We start from the raw sequence: 15,653 nt of genomic DNA, 5'->3' as shown, positions 1-15,653 counted from the left end.
TCTTTAAGGAACAAATTTATTTTGATTTTTCTGAAAACATCAGAAACTGAAAAACAAGCTGAATATCTGGCCATACCAAAAGCAAAATACAAGTAAAAATAACATTTAGAAACCATGTTTAACTAAAGGGAAACGTGGTTTTTTTTTTTTTTTTTTTTTTTGGCCGCACCATGCGGCTTGCAGGATCCTAGTTCCCCCACCAGGGACCAAACCCGCGCCCCCGGCAATGGAAGCGTGGAGTCCCAACCAGTGGACTGGCAGGGAAGTCCCAGCAAGGAATGTTTGTTTGTTTGTTTTGCGGTACGCGCGCCGCGGAGCACAGGCTCCGGACGCGCAGGCCCAGCGGCCATAGCTCACGGGACCAGCCGCTCCGCGGAATGTGGGATCTTCCTGGACCGGGGAATGAACCCGCGTCCCCTGCATCGGCAGACGGACTCTCAACCACTGCGCCACCAGGGAAGCCCGGGAAACATGTTTTAAAATATCAAATTTAACACTCTTTCCTCCACAGAGCAAAACAAGTTTTACTAAACCACAACACTGAAGTGGAGTTTAACTGACATAATTTTTTTAAATAAAAATTAAAAGGACAAAAAGCACTCAATTCCCACCCTGGAATCTTGTCATTTATAGAATAACATGCTCAGATGTCAGTGAAAATAAACAGTTGGTAAACCTGAAAACAAATCTTTCAATGACTGAATTCAGATTCCAACAGAACACCGTACTACCTTACATTTGGGGAAGAATAGCTTTTGTCACACTAAGGTCTTACCAAATATTGATAAAAATACAAAAGAGGATTAAAAACAAACTACTAAATCAAAATCTTTCTGTAGAGTAGCAGCTTTCACAAAATAAAAGGAACCCAGTTCCACAGGCTTGTACCTTCTGTAAGCATACAGCAAATTTTATTCCCAGAGTCTTGTACTATCAAAATAAAAGTATCTTTGTCTTGGAAAAAGTCTGATGAAGGCACCAAAATCCTATCATCCGTGTTCCCCCAATAATAGTTACAATGCTCCTATCATCCTTTCAAAATAACTTCAACTTTTAAAGAGTTAACATTCTAAATATCTAAAGATATATAAGGAAGTTCCAGCCTCATCTGCATCAGCAAGGCCCTTTCTATTCTCTTTGCTCCTCCCAAATCCTTCGTTTTACCAGCAGGACCACTAGCTAGGAGGATAAAAATATATTTCCGTGTTCAATAGCCAATAAACAAACATAGCCATTGGTGCAGGAAGACTTAACACTTACAATACTTCCGAACTTGTTAAAACTTAATAAAATCCAACTCCAAAAGCTAATTTCACGACCCTTTAGTATTCTCAATCCGGACATTTAATTTTGCAGCCCTCTTTGGTGTCTGTCTCTCCCATCTTTTTTCCGTTTTACCCTGGAGGAACCCTTGAAAAAACTTTCAAATTAAGGGGATCCTCAATGTATATGAGTGTGAGCACTAAGCTGAAAGATACTCTTGTTTCACAGAAATCCAGAACTGTCAGAATAGGACTCTGAGTTCTTCCTCTTCTCTCAGTGAAAAAATCCCAGGCTGAGATTTTGCGAAAGGGTACCTCATCCAGTCACATACCAGTGTTGGGAAAAGGAGGGGAAATGTTATTTAATTTGGTTTTGCAGTTCTGCAAGAGGAGTTTAAATAAGACCTGAGACTTGTTGCTTTCTTCATTCTCAAACCCAAGTGGCTGTGGAAACATTTCAAGAGTGCCTTATGCAACGTAATTATTCCAAAGCGTCAGTTTCTTTTCATGTAAGACTCCTGTCACTTTTAAGAAAAAACATTTTTCTCCAGGCCCTTTCAGAAAACTGTTCATTTGTTCTTGCAATGAAAAAAATGTCTCCTAAATAGCCTAGTTTCTGTAGCCATTCTTCATCTTCAAAGCATTTAGCAAAATCTGGCCTAGTATTTTATTGTACTTAGAATTTACTGGTAATTCACCTTTCAGCTCAAATATCCCGTGGAGAACTCTTCCTCTGATAAGTACTGGATTTCTGTATGTAGGAGATTTATGTGCTCTTTGTTCAGGTTTCAGTTTGGTTTTTTTCTTAAACATTCTTGCATAAAATGGATCTTTAATTAAGTTAACCATTTTCGCAGCATTATTTAAAACTTTCTTCATTTCATCTCCAAGTTTTTAGTATCAGCACTTCTCTGTGAAGAAAGCAACGTGCTGCAACATCAACGTCAGGATTTTCTTGTACTAAAATGAGGCAAAACTTTTCATGGAGCCAGCCACTGATGGGGCACCAGGAGTACAGATGACAGACTGCTGTTTTTCAGATATGAAGACCTATTAAATTTAAACTGACCATTGTTTTGGGAGGCTCCTAGCAGGCGAAAGTTTCCCTGAATTTCCTTATAATTTACAAATCTTACAAACGCAACGGCATGACAAATATTCATGAAATCTGTTGATTCATCAGCAACTGCTGCTGCTTTTAAACAAAACCTCTTTAGTATCATGTGACATAAGTCAATTTATTACATTGAGAGAAAAGTCTTTTCAATTTCTTGTACTGCTTCTTGACCTAGCATTTTAATGTTGGTACTGTTAGATTCTTACCGACTATGTGAATTTTTCTTTCCTGGAAAAAGTTCTGCTACTACATAATTTGCTTCCTAAACCTTTTCACTGAACGTGATTTTTCGAACAAAAGCTTTACTGTCTTGATATTCCAAAGCCATTAAAATAATTGTCTTTATTTGTCAGGGAGCTATGATTTATAGTTACAACTGCTGAAGCAAATGTTCGGTTTGTAAGTTGCATTTCACAAAGGATATGGAATGGAACAGCTTGAATAATAAGTCCATTTACATTGTAAAGTAGCTTACATTGTAAAGAATTTGCGTGCCTTGCTGCACTACTATACTGTAATAACTCAGAAGACTAATTCTTCATAACTAACCTCATCAGAAATATCTAATTGTATGCCTAGAATGAACACTTCTATCTCACACCTTGCCTCCAAAAATTGCAGCACTGCACCGTCAGATTTGGTTGTAACAAATGTTATGAAAACATAAAAATGGGCATAGCTTCCACTGCAGGGAGCGCGGGTTCGATCCCTGGTTGTCGAACTAAGATCCCACATGCCTCGCGGAGCAGCCAAAGAAAAAGGCGGGCGGGGCATAAAAACTAAACAAGAAAATCACAAAAGGTACAAAAACTTCACAAAACAATACACTTCTAACCTATATGGCCCATGTTTTTGCAATGTTTACAACAAAGTGGCAGGGGACAGCTGAATTGCAAAATGCAAAAATTCCTTCCTTAGAATGAAAATTTCCCTCTGAGTTTCGATTTCACAGAGCTTGCTCACTCCCATAAGTCAGCTGGCAGTGCAGAAGCGGGGGAGTGGGGAAGGTAATCAAGAGGGAGAGGCCAACATCATCCTCCCGCCATCCTCCGCTCTGTGCAGTAGTGTTCACCAATTTATCCATAGGCTCTTCTAGCTCAACCAAATGCACACTGCTATATAGGGCTGGAAGATCTCTAACAAAACTATTAACGGGGCTGCTCAGTTATTTTGAGTACAGCATTATGCAGCACACCAACTCAAAAACAATATTTTTAGTAACAATTTTACATAGAATCCCAGCAACATCTCACAGAACCGCAGTTGAGAAATCCACCTCCAACACCAAACGATTTTTTTTCCTATGAGAGGTCATTTCCATGTGACTCAGATCCTTCTGTGACTTGACTTGCAAGTTCAGGTTTAGCGGCCCCCTCACTCACCACAGGTGTCTCAGATATTGGTTCTGTCTGACCCAGTTCCTCACTATCCTCTGGTACCACCTGCTGGTTATTTTTTTCTTCTGCTGCGTCCTTTTGATTTGATTTGTCACCAGATTCCAATTTAGCTTCTTTCCCATTTCCTGTTAGCACTGCCTGCTTTGGGTTAAGCTGTGACGAGTCCTTGGCACTCTTCACCACCTCCTGGAGATTGTATTTTCTGAACAACGTGTAATCTTTCACAACACTCAGGCAACAGACAGCTTTAATGATTTCTACTACCACTGTGTACTGTGGATTGGTAAGATCTACTTTATTTTCCGAATTGAGGCTGCCTACTATTCCTGTAACAAAAATAACAGGAAAACAGGTTAAGAAGGATACCTTTAAGCTTAGCGGATACAAAAACAATCTTTCATCTCCTCCTATTTAGAATTTGTTAAAACAATATGTATATACTAGTCCACTCATCAAATTCCACTCTTCTACATGGACTTCCATCAAATTCCCTGAATGCTTTCAATAAATAAATACAAATAAAATCCTGAGACATTTAACAAGAGCACTTTTTTCCCCAAAGAAAATTCAATCTTGATTTGGAAAAGACTTTAGTATCTAACTACCAAAAAAATCTCATACCCAACATACTGAAAAGTTAGGTTTGATATTATTTAAGGGCATTTTAATATACTTGTTCTGCACTCAAAAATGTAAGCCTTAAATCTCAAAAAAAAAAAAAATCTTATGAACAAGTATTTACCGTGGCACACCTATGTAAAATCACTAAGAGAAACATACCTGCCAATTCTTTGATAACTTCTTCTCTATTCATGTGACTGTTATTTCGAGATTTATATACAATCTGAAATGTCCCTTTGTTTGGAGCTTTAAACCAGGGTTCCAAAAATGTTTCTGCATATTTTTTCATATCTTCTAAGAAAGCCTTGCATGTGCCTGAGATGGGTAACATTCGTAGAATAACCCGAGTCTTCTTCTTCTTGGTTTTGTATATATCTTGGAGAATATGATGCACCAATTTCTCAGGTTCTAAAATAAAAAGAAAAAATCAGCACAGAACAAACAGGTAAGTTTAAAAGTTCTCAGACATTTTAAACTCTTCAAACTCTCTAAAATGAATTTTCATTGGCAGTGACATAAATTGACAGTAGAGTAGAAAAAATCATCATAATGAATTTTAAACAAGTTTAACCAACCATTTTTCCCAATTAATATTTCTTTGGTGCCTACTCTGTATTAATACTGTATCTCATCTTTTAACTCTGCTTTTATCAAAAACAATTGTTCTTGAAGACACTGGAGTTAACTTATTTGTGATGTCTAATTTATCTGATGGCAACACCATGCTGTTGTTTTCCTGTATCAGCAACTATCGAAGTAATAAACATTAAATAGTACATGCTTTTTTACAAAAACAAAACAAAAATCTGCAAGTCACTTAAAAAGATTTAATCAATCCATTAGCTAAGTTTGTACAGAAGTCTAGATTTCAGACCTCAGAGGAGCCCCAGAGCCATGAATGCACAAGATCATAATGTAGTATTCAGGAGGCATCCTGACTATATACGAGTCTGTTTTGGGCTGCTGAGTGCTTTCAATATTTTTAAAGTAGTTAGCTACATTTAAAAACCTAGAAACTTCTCCAGATTTCCAACTTCTTTTGAAAAATCAGAAGATCTGGCTCCCCTAAGACTACATTCCCAAATGGCTGGAGCCATTCCAAACTGCCTGGGGTTGAGTAGCAGCTGCTCCTTTTAGACAGAACCGTGTATTCTTGTTTTGCCTAAAGCTACATACAGATAAAGTGGCAAAGCCAGGTTTCCACTCCTAAGTCCTATGTCCACCACCCCATTCTACCTCTCCATATGCCTAGTGCTAACACAGTGTAGAGAGGATGCAATCAAATGATTAACTGAGCCATGCCCATGAAGCCATTCTGTAGGCAGTGTTCTCGGAGACAGGTGTCCAGATATTACAGGATCAATAATCTTAAAATGTATTAGTCAGACACACCTATCCCAAGTGTCCTGATGAAGACTACATTATTTGCTCCACTCTCCACTGACTGGAATCTTCTCAGCCTCATCTCTGTAGATGCCTTAATGTCACCAACTTCTTTCTTCAAGGCAGCCTCCACATCATCATCTTCTGCCTCACTTCCAGAGGGTTGCTGATCCTTGTCTGCAAACTGTTTGCATAAAACTAATGAGCAGAAATACCACAACAGCTTATGTTAAAAGCTCTTAATTAACTACTCATGTGAAACCCCCAGTGGCAGATGATTCAATATTGACAATAAAGCTTTTTATTCAGACACCATTCCCTCCAAAATGTGGAGGAAGAAGGAAGTTCTCTCAGACTGTGGTACATATCATTTGAAAATGTTTTCTAAAGCATCTTGACAGTCTGGGGCAGAGGGAAATGTGCTCATCAGATGAATCATTTCAGGGTGGACCTTAATTCTATCAATAGATGTGATTGCACCTGATATGACACTCTCCTTTCATGAGGTTGAACCAAATAGTTATGAAGTTAAAAATCCTTACTCCTGTTCTACTGAAATCGTTCAAGAACTTGCTCAAGCTGTCGGTGTAGACAAGACATGCACGTGCTGCCCACTCTGCTCCACTAATGAGACTGCCAATCAGGCACTAATGGTAATTTTACACATTTATGGAGATATTATTGTATACCAGGATGTTATTTTATGTACATATGCAATTTTTTTTTTTTTTTTTTTTTCGGTACGTAGGCCTCTCACTGTTGTGGCCTCTCCCATTGCGGAGCACAGGCTCCGGATGCGCAAGCTCAGTGGCCATGGCTCACGGGCCCAGCCGCTCCGCGGCATGTGGGATCTTCCCGGACCGGGGCACACACCCGCGTCCCCGAACCCGCGTCGGCAGGCGGACTCTCAATCACTGCGCCACCAGGGAAGCCCCATATGCAATTTTTTTAGCCAAACTTCTGAAGTCCTATCATTATTCTCTTTTTTACCTAGCTCAGCAGAATTAATAACATGCCCATCCCCTGAGCTAGTAAATGACAGTACCTGAATTTAAATGCCCTCTGTACTATGCTCCTCCATTTAATTCCTTGGGGTGTACATGTGTGTATTGGTCCAAATCCTAAGCCAATAATATAATTATTTCCAAAATGGGACAATGAGACTTTATACGGTATTGTTTCAAAAAGTTCTTACTTTTTGAAATGTATTTTTATATGCATTTGAGAAGTAACTAGCACTAGTAAGTACTAAAAACACTATTTTAGAGATGTTATTGCTTAGGACAAACACATTACTACAACCATAATGTTCAAATGGTGGTACGATATGGCAAAAACCTTAAGGACGAATGAAGTGTGCCCTTGTGAACTTGGACCAGCTAGTACCTAACCTACTTCAACCTCAGTGTCCCGGTGAGCAACACTTCACAAAGCTACGATGAGAAGTAAATGTTTCTGAAAGAGCTTCAGAAACAACGCCTGAACCGCAGGAAGCAATCTATACATGGGAGCAACCGTGATTAATGATGGGGGGGGAAAAGCCCAAAGTGCAAGCATTTAAGCACAAGACCGGGTTGGGGTCGGGAGCCGAGACCTTGAGGGGGGGCGGGGAGGACACAGAGGCGAGGACACGCCCCCTCACCGCCACTCAAGCGGCCAACCTCGCGCATGCGTATACAGGTAGCCGGCCTGCCACCCTTCCCTCCTCCCTCAAAGGCCTGCTGGCCCGCCCTCCCCGGGGCCGGTACCTTTTCTGGACCATACATGTCGTCGCCGTATTCGTTGAGCAGGCTGTAGGCCTCCTCCACGCACTTGCGCTCGTTCATGTTACAGGTGATGAGAATGCCCTGTAGCCCGGGCTCCAGCTGCCGGGGCCCGCCGCCATCGCAGCGCCGAGCCCGTTTGGCCTGCACGTACTGAGCCTTGCCTTTGCGCTTCCCGCCGCCAGGCTGAGGAGACTGCTGGACGGGGGACGCCATGGTATGTGAGAGCTGAGGCAAGTAAGAAACGTGCTTCTCCACGGCCCTCGCACCCTCACTTCTGCGGGCGCGGGCTGATTACGTCAGGTGTGCGCGATGACCTCCCCGCCTCCAAGCCTCATTTCCGGTTCCGCCGGGTCCTAAAGCCGATGGGCGGCAGGCTGCGGAGAGGTGGCGTGAGGCCCGACCCTCGCCAGAATTGACAGGCACTCGCTTTCACCTCACTGCCGGAAAAAGGTGTTTCCCTAGAGAAGTGGCCTGCCTGCCGCAGGTGGAGGCGGCTTTGCGCGTCCAGTATCAGCGGCTTTGCAGCCATCCCCAAAGTGGCGGTAGTGGCACTTTCCAGAACGTTGATGCCGGTTCAAGCCTCCTAGATTCCGCAACCATCCTTGGCACCTGTTCCCCCAGCCTACCCTATAATTCTGTCAGCTTTCCAAAAGTTCCCAATAAATTCCTTTTCAGCCTAAATTTGCCAGAATATGTTTCTATATGACTTACAACCAAGAATGGTGGTTTGTCACACTGCTTTTCTCTGGGGTTTTATCCCTAGTCTCAGCAACTATCATGTTAATATATTATCTTTTAAAAATCGTTGAAAAGATGCCAGTCTTGAAGAATGTGTTCAGGAGGAGTAAGTGCTCCCCACACTCAGCCCCAACTACTCCTCAGGTACAAAGTTGTTGCCAGATTTCAGTTACTACAAATCCTAGAGGAGGTAACCTGCAAAAGGGGCACTGACCTGAGAGTCAATAATCTTTGATTCTAACCCCAGATTTACCATTATATCCAAAAATCTTATCACCATCTCATTTTTTCTTTCATCTTTGCTTCCGCCTTTACTTTTCAGAGTGTCATCTGTGGAGATTGCATAGCATATATTTCTGGAGGTCCTGGGTTGCTTGTGAAAGGCAGTCTTGTCACACTGGCCTTGCTGTGGTGTCAGGAGGCATAGAGAGAGCTGGCTGGAAAACTTTTTTCTTTTCAGCCTCAGTGCCTAGCATAGTGCCTTGCCCATAGTAGGTGCTCGAAAATGTTTTTGAATTGAATTCCACCCAAAAAGTGTTCAATAAACAAAAAAGGTTAAGACTCACGCTGTTGAAAGGGAAAGTACACCCTAGTCCTGATCCCATTAAACCATGTTAGAGAAGCTGGAAAACGGCATTGGTCTCCCCCAGAACCTCTCTTTCACTAGGTGAATTTCAGTTGCCCATACACTACCCTCTGTCGTTAGGATCTTAGAAGTTAGCATACAGATAAAAGTTAAGATACAACCCCTAAGCATATTTGAGTCCTACATGCTGGAGGCTGAATCAGGAGGCAAACTTGAAAACCAAGCTCTGTTGTATTTCACGTTTGCTATGTTGGGAGAAACCCTATTAGGTGAGAAAAATATGCAAACTTCCAACCCCCAGTCTAGATATCAGAATTATATAAATTTCCCCCTCATCCCGTGGCAACTTCACATGACACTTCCACTTTCTCCTGAACTAGGCCCTTAATCCAGCTCTAAATAACTCAGCCTGTGTTTATTCTTGATTTTTCTTCTTTATTCTTTTTCATTTTTTTCTTCATGACTATGACATCATTATTTCATTTAGAGAGAGATTTCCTTGGCAATGCTGGAAACACACTTGTACACAGTTTCTGCTTATGTGAACTTTTACCTCCTTAGGGCACCAGTCATGGTCAGTGGACTAATATCTATCACTGGGCACTAAGGGCTCTATGATGTGGCTTGTAAACCCCTCTTCTGGCTCCTGTATTTGTGTTTTTTAAAGAAGAAATGTTGACATTGTAGAAAGTGGCACTTGACATCTTGTGGAGTGCATAATGGTGCTCTGAGGAATTTGCCTTTTATTCTAACTAACCTATTTGCTTCACATATTCAGGAGGGCTTACAGTCCAACAAGTGAGGGGTTGGTGTAAGACATTCTAAATTTCCTTTTGCTTTATCTTCCTAACCTTCAAAGTTACTACCATTTAACTTATACTTGTATGTTCAGTACAGAATCCGTTCTGGCCCTGAACACAACACTCTTAGATACCCTTCAGGTTCTGACCTCGCTATCCATCCAGGGTTTCCTGCCTTATTCTCTTGATATCCAGCATCTTCAGATAATAGATGTTCTGATATTGAACCCCAGTATCCTCCTGACTTGATTGCTCAACACCTGCCACCTTCAGAGTTGGCATCATGTAAGATTTAAGAGCCCAAATTCTAAAGTCAAATCAAGTTCAAATCCCAGTTCTTCCATGCCCAGGCTGTGGGAGTCCGAGCAAGTTACCTAAGTCAAGTTTCTTCATTGACTTTAATGGAAAAAAAATTTAATGGAAATGATAATCATGGGTTACTGGGAAAAGTCATTAAGGTCAGGCATGACAAGTGCTAAGCTCATAGTTACTGTTCAACCAATGTGGACTTGAAAACAGTTGTGGCTCATCGAAGCCTAGATTTTTTTTTTTTTTGGCACTAGTATCCATTCCCCAATCCAGTCTCCTAAATTCATTATTTATCTCTTAATCTCTTATTTCAATGGTTCTTTTGTATGTGTAACTTATTGAAAGTTAAATTTAATCCTTTTAGGAAAGGAGCTAGAAGGGAAATAAATCAAAAAATAAAATAGTGCAAAGTAAAATAAAATACATAACACCTGCATGCCCTTACCTCTGCCAATTGGCTCCTGCCAATATTTGAATGAATGACACCCCAGGTGTTTCACTGGATTTGTCTCCTTAGCTGACAGCGCTTGTGTCACACTTGCACTTTCATCACACCTGCAAGCTACTTAAGAAAGGTGTCCAACAGACTCATCCCACAGGCTGGAACCTAAATTTGAACGCATGTGAACTTGGGTCTATCCCTGGAGAACCACATTTGGCCTGGCTCTTTGCTCCTATGTGCCTCTTCACTCAGCCCTACTGGGTGTTCAAAACTCCTGATCCTGGCCTCCCCCAGTTTGCTTCATCCCACCATTGCTGGAGTCTCAATTTTGACAGGTATGCTTCTCTAAGGCAAATTTTGCATTTTGTGGACCTAGGTTCTTGAAGGCAAAAGTGAATGAATCCTTTTTTCTCCAATTTTCTTCTCCAATTTTATACCCTATACATGTATGAATCTTTCTTCTTAAAACTTTTCCTGACGTTTCATGGGTACTTTCTCCCTACTCATTTGAGATTTTGTTGAATAATCTACATTTAAATTTAGTTGTTTTATTATTTAGTTCTACATCTTTGAGTATTTCTAGATCCCCCTCCTGCTTCTTACTTCCACTTTATTATTTAATTTATTTTTATTTTTGGCTGCGTTGGGTCTTAGTTGCTGCACACGGGCTCTCGTTGCAGCGAGAGGGGGCTACTCCTGGCTGAGGTACGTGGTGCTTCTCATTGTGGTGGCCTCTCCTGTTGTGGAGCACAGGCTCAGTAGTTGTGGCTCACAGGTTCTAGAGCACAGTCTCAGTAGTTGTGGCACACAGGCTTAGTTGCTCCGTGGTATGTGGGATCTTCCCGGACCAGGGCTTGAACCCGTGTCCCCTGCATTGGCAGGCAGATTCTTTTTTTTTTTTTAACATCTTTATTGGAGTATAATTGCTTTACAATGGTGTGTTAGTTTCTGCTTTATAACAAAGCGTATCAGTTATACATATACATATGTTCCCAAATCTCTTCCCTCTTGCATCTCCCTCCCTCTCACCCTCCCTATCCCACCCCTCTAGGTGGTCACAAAGCACCGAGCTGATCTCCCTGTGCTATGCAGCTGCTTCCCACTAGCTATCTGTTTTACGTTTGGTAGTGTATATATGTCCATGCCACTCTCTCACTTTGTCCCAGCTTACCCTTCCCCCTCCCCATATCCTCAAGTCCATTCTGTCGTAGGTCTGTGTCTTTATTCCCATCTTGCCCCTAGGTTCTTCATGACCTTTTTTTCCCCCTTAGATTCCATATATATGTGTTAGCATATGGTATTTGTTTTTCTCTTTCTGACTTACTTCACTCTGTATGACAGACTCTAGGTCCATGCACCTCACTACAAATAACTCAATTTTATTTCTTTTTATGGCTGAGTAATATTCCATTGTATATATGTGCCACATCTTCTTCATCCATTCATCTGTTGATGGACACTTAGGTTGCTTCCAAGTCCTGGCTATTGTAAATAGAGCCGGCAGGCAGATTCTTAACCACTGCACCAGCAGGGAAGCCCCTTACTTCCACTTTAATCAATGCTCCTAAGAATGAAGCCCTAATGGTAGAATCTCAGGCAGTTTTATAACTTAGAAATGTTTCCATTTGCAATTCAAATCATACTATGAGCTGCACATTCCACCAATGCATAACACTAGTCTTGAATAATACACTAATGCAAGAAGTATAAATTCAGAGTAGGTATAGTATGTATTGGGTTGGCCAAAGTAAAATGTTACAGAAAAACCTGAACGAACTTTTTGGCCAACCCAATATTTAAGAGCCCAGGGTAACTCAGGTATAGAGGATCTTTTAGCACAGATGAGGCCAAATAAGAATGATCTACATGAGTACTCAGTTTGAATAATTTGTATTTAAATTAAAAATTGGAAGTTGGAACTTCCTTGGTGGTCCAGCAGTTGACTCCATGCTCCCAATGCAGAGGGCCTGGGTTCAATCCCTGGTCAGGCAATTAGATCCTGCATGCTGCAACTAAAGATCCCACGTGCTGCAACTAAAGAGCCTACATGCCACAACGAAGATCCCACATGCCACAACTAAGAACTGGCACAGTCAAATAAATAAATTTTTTTTTAAAAAATTGAAGGGAAGTCAATTAGAATACAGCATTCAGTGTACAGATGAACAGAGAGACAAACTGATTGGGAACACACTTTGAATATCCAACAGTCTTGGGTTTAAATACTAACTCCACTACTTTGCTAGCCTTATGACCTTGGGAAAGTTAACTGCTCTGAACTTCGTGTTCCTCATCTGTAAAATGAGAATAGCTATAATATATACCTTATAGGTCATTGTGAGTATTGAATAATTCATGCCAGTCTCAGATAAAAATATTCAATAAATGTTAGCTGCTGCTGTTTTGTTGTAGCTGTTGCTAATTGGAAGGTTTGATGAGGGTAATTTTTAACAAACCAGAATTGAGTTTAAGGCCCAGGCTTTTTGAGTTGGTCAGTTGGCCTTGAAGTATCTCCAGTCACCATTTACTGATTCCCAGGACCTGAGAGATACCTTATTATATCTAAGTGTGTTAATATGGAAAGATTTACAAGATACATTGGAAACTGGGGTAAAAATCAAAGTAAGGTATGTGTAGTATGAACCAATTCATGTTTTAAAAGGAAATATATATGTGCATATATGTACACATACATACATATGTGTATGTGTCAATCCTATATATGTATATGTATACATATATGTATATATCATATACATATATATCTCTCAAAATGATGCTTAGTAAGAGTTCTGTTGTTCTCCACATTTCTCAACTAAAACTCAAAGCTAAGAATTAAGAGGCACTGTCTCTGCCCTTTCCAGTATAAAAAGAACTGTCAACAAAGTCTAAGGCATGTCTCTCTAAGTTTGGAAAAAGTTGGCTCAATTAGCCCTGCTATCCCCATACCACTCTGCTTCCCAGTTTACATCAGAAGCCTGGGGACAGGAGAGTAGAGAGTGCTTTCACCCCCTTTCCTGCTTCTAATTTCCACTTTAGTCAATGCTCCTAAGAGTGATTTCACCCCCTGTGCAGCGAGGGGCATCAAGGGAATCTCTCATAACGGTTAAAGGTGCCTGGAAGAAAAAGAGACTGGCATCATATCCTGGGTTGATGTCCCCTTCCTTCTGGCTAAGTGAGAAAATGAGTCAGAATGGGAAGTAGAGGCAGATGGCAGGGTACAGAGAGTGAGAGAATGGGGAGGGACAACAGAGAAGAGGACTGCCACCCAAGATAGGGTGTTCTAAAGATGTGTGAGGATCTGTGTCAAGTAGACTCCCAGAAAGTACCTGGGCTTAAACAAGTAGACCCAACAAAGGATTAAAGTCACACTGTCATGGTAACTCCTCTTACCCTAATCTTTTTTCCTTACCCTCTAAAACAGAGGATCTAGTGTTTAGAATTGGGAAGGGGGAAAATGTGTCTGGGAGATAGAAAAGACCATTTGTCTCTATTCCAGGCATGATAGTGGGAGGAGCAGCAGAAAGAGTGGCCAGCCCTCATGTCCACTGCAGGTCCCCAGAAGCACAGAGCAAGTCTATGCTGGGGAGAGGGGAGCAGGTACAATGTACATGGAGTCTGAGATTTAAATTTTGAGTGGACAAACTTTTAATAACTGAAAATGATTTGAAATTTGTAGGACCATCCCAAGAAGTCTTTCATTTTTGTCAGTTTGATTACTATGTGACTTGGCATGTTCCTCCTTGGGTTTATCCTGCCTGGGCCTCTCTGTGCTTCCTGGACTTGGGTGACTGTTTCCTTTCCCATGTTAGGGAAGTTTTCAGCTATTATCTCTTCAAATATTTTTTCAGGTCCTTCCTCTCTCTCCTCCTTCTGGGACCTCTATAATGCGAATGTTGATGCATTTAATGTTGTCCCAGAGGGCTCTTAAACTGTCTTCATTTCTTTTCATTCTTTTTTTCTTTATTCTGTTCTGTAGCAGTGATTTCCACAATTCTGTCTTCCAGTTCACTTATCCATTCTTCTGCCTCAGTCACTCTGCTACTGATTCCTTCTAGTGAATTTTTCATTTTAGTTATTGTATTGTTCATCTCTGTTTGTTTGTTCTTTAGTTCTTCTAGGTCTTTGTTAAACATTGCTTGCATCTTCTTGATCCTTGCCTCCATTCTTTTCCCAAGGTCTTGGATCATCTTCACTATCATTATTCTGAATTCTTCTTCTAGCAGATTGCCTATCTCCACTTCACTTAGTTGTTCTTCGGGGGGTTTTATCTTGTTCCTTCATCTGGGACATATTCCTCTGCCGTCTCATTTTGTCTAACTTTCTGTGATTGTGGTTTCCGTTCCACAGGCTGCAGGATTGTAGTTCTTCTTGCTTCTGCTGTCTGCCCTCTGGTGGGCGAGGCTTTCCCATAGGCCTGTGCAGGCTTCCTTATGGGGGGGACTCCACTGGTGGGTGTTGCTGGGTCTTGTCCCTCTGGTGGGCAGGGCTGTGCTCAGGAAAACTTTAAACAACCTGTCTGCTGATGGGTGGGGCTGTGTTCCCACCCTATTGGTTGTTTGGCCTGAGGCGACCCAGCACTGGAGCCTACAGGCTGTTTGCTGGGGCTAATGGCAACCTCTGAGAGGGCTCACACCAATATGTACTCCCCAGAACTACTGCTGTCAGTGTCTTTGTCCCTGCCATGAGCCACAGCCACCCCCTTCCTCCACAGAAGACCCTCTAATACTAGCAGGTAGGTCTGGCCCAGTCTCTTTTGAGGTCACTCCTATTTTTCTCCTGGGTTCTGGTGCACACAGGACCTTGTGTGCGCCCTCCAGGAGTGGAGTCTCTGTTTCCCCCAGTCCTGTGTATTTCCTGTGATCACACCCCACTGGCTTTCAAAGCCAGATTCTCTGGGGGGTCCTCCTCCTGTTACCAGACCCCCAGGCTGGGAAGTCTGATGTGGGGCTCAGGACTTTCACTCCTGTGGGAGGGCCTCCATGGTACAATTGCACTCCAGTCCATGGGTCTCCCACCTGGCAGGTATGGGATTTGATTTTATCGTGATTGCACCCCTCCTACTATCTTGTTGTGGCTTCTTCCTTGTCTTTGGCTGTAGGGTATCTTTTTTGGTAGGTTCCAGCATTTTTCTGTTGATGGTTGTTCAGCAGTTGGTTGTGATTTTGGTGTTGCGGTAAGAAGGGGTGAGCCCATGACCTTCTATTCTGCCATCTTGAACTCAAGCCCCCC

The 15,653-nt window shown here is 41.8% G+C and overlaps 1 protein-coding gene across 1 annotated transcript; it reads right to left on the bottom strand.

Moving 5' to 3' along the window:
* THUMPD1 (THUMP domain 1 NAT10 acetyltransferase adaptor) lies at positions 1 to 7,877 on the bottom strand. The gene is made up of 4 exons (XM_082645631.1): positions 7,529 to 7,877; positions 5,790 to 5,964; positions 4,557 to 4,805; positions 1 to 4,102 (listed from the first exon to the last, which is right to left on the bottom strand). The coding sequence occupies exons 1-4, from the start codon at positions 7,757 to 7,759 to the stop codon at positions 3,681 to 3,683; spliced, it is 1,077 nt and encodes a 358-aa protein (XP_082501757.1). The 5' UTR covers positions 7,760 to 7,877; the 3' UTR covers positions 1 to 3,680.
* Between the last annotated feature and the right edge of the window lie 7,776 nt (positions 7,878 to 15,653).

This window comes from Mesoplodon mirus (assembly GCF_964341445.2).
Source record: "Mesoplodon mirus genome assembly, chromosome: 15".
Classification (NCBI taxonomy): Eukaryota; Metazoa; Chordata; class Mammalia; order Artiodactyla; family Ziphiidae; genus Mesoplodon; species Mesoplodon mirus.
The sequence above is the reverse complement of the archived record's forward strand: the minus strand, read 5'-3'. Positions and strand labels throughout refer to the sequence as shown.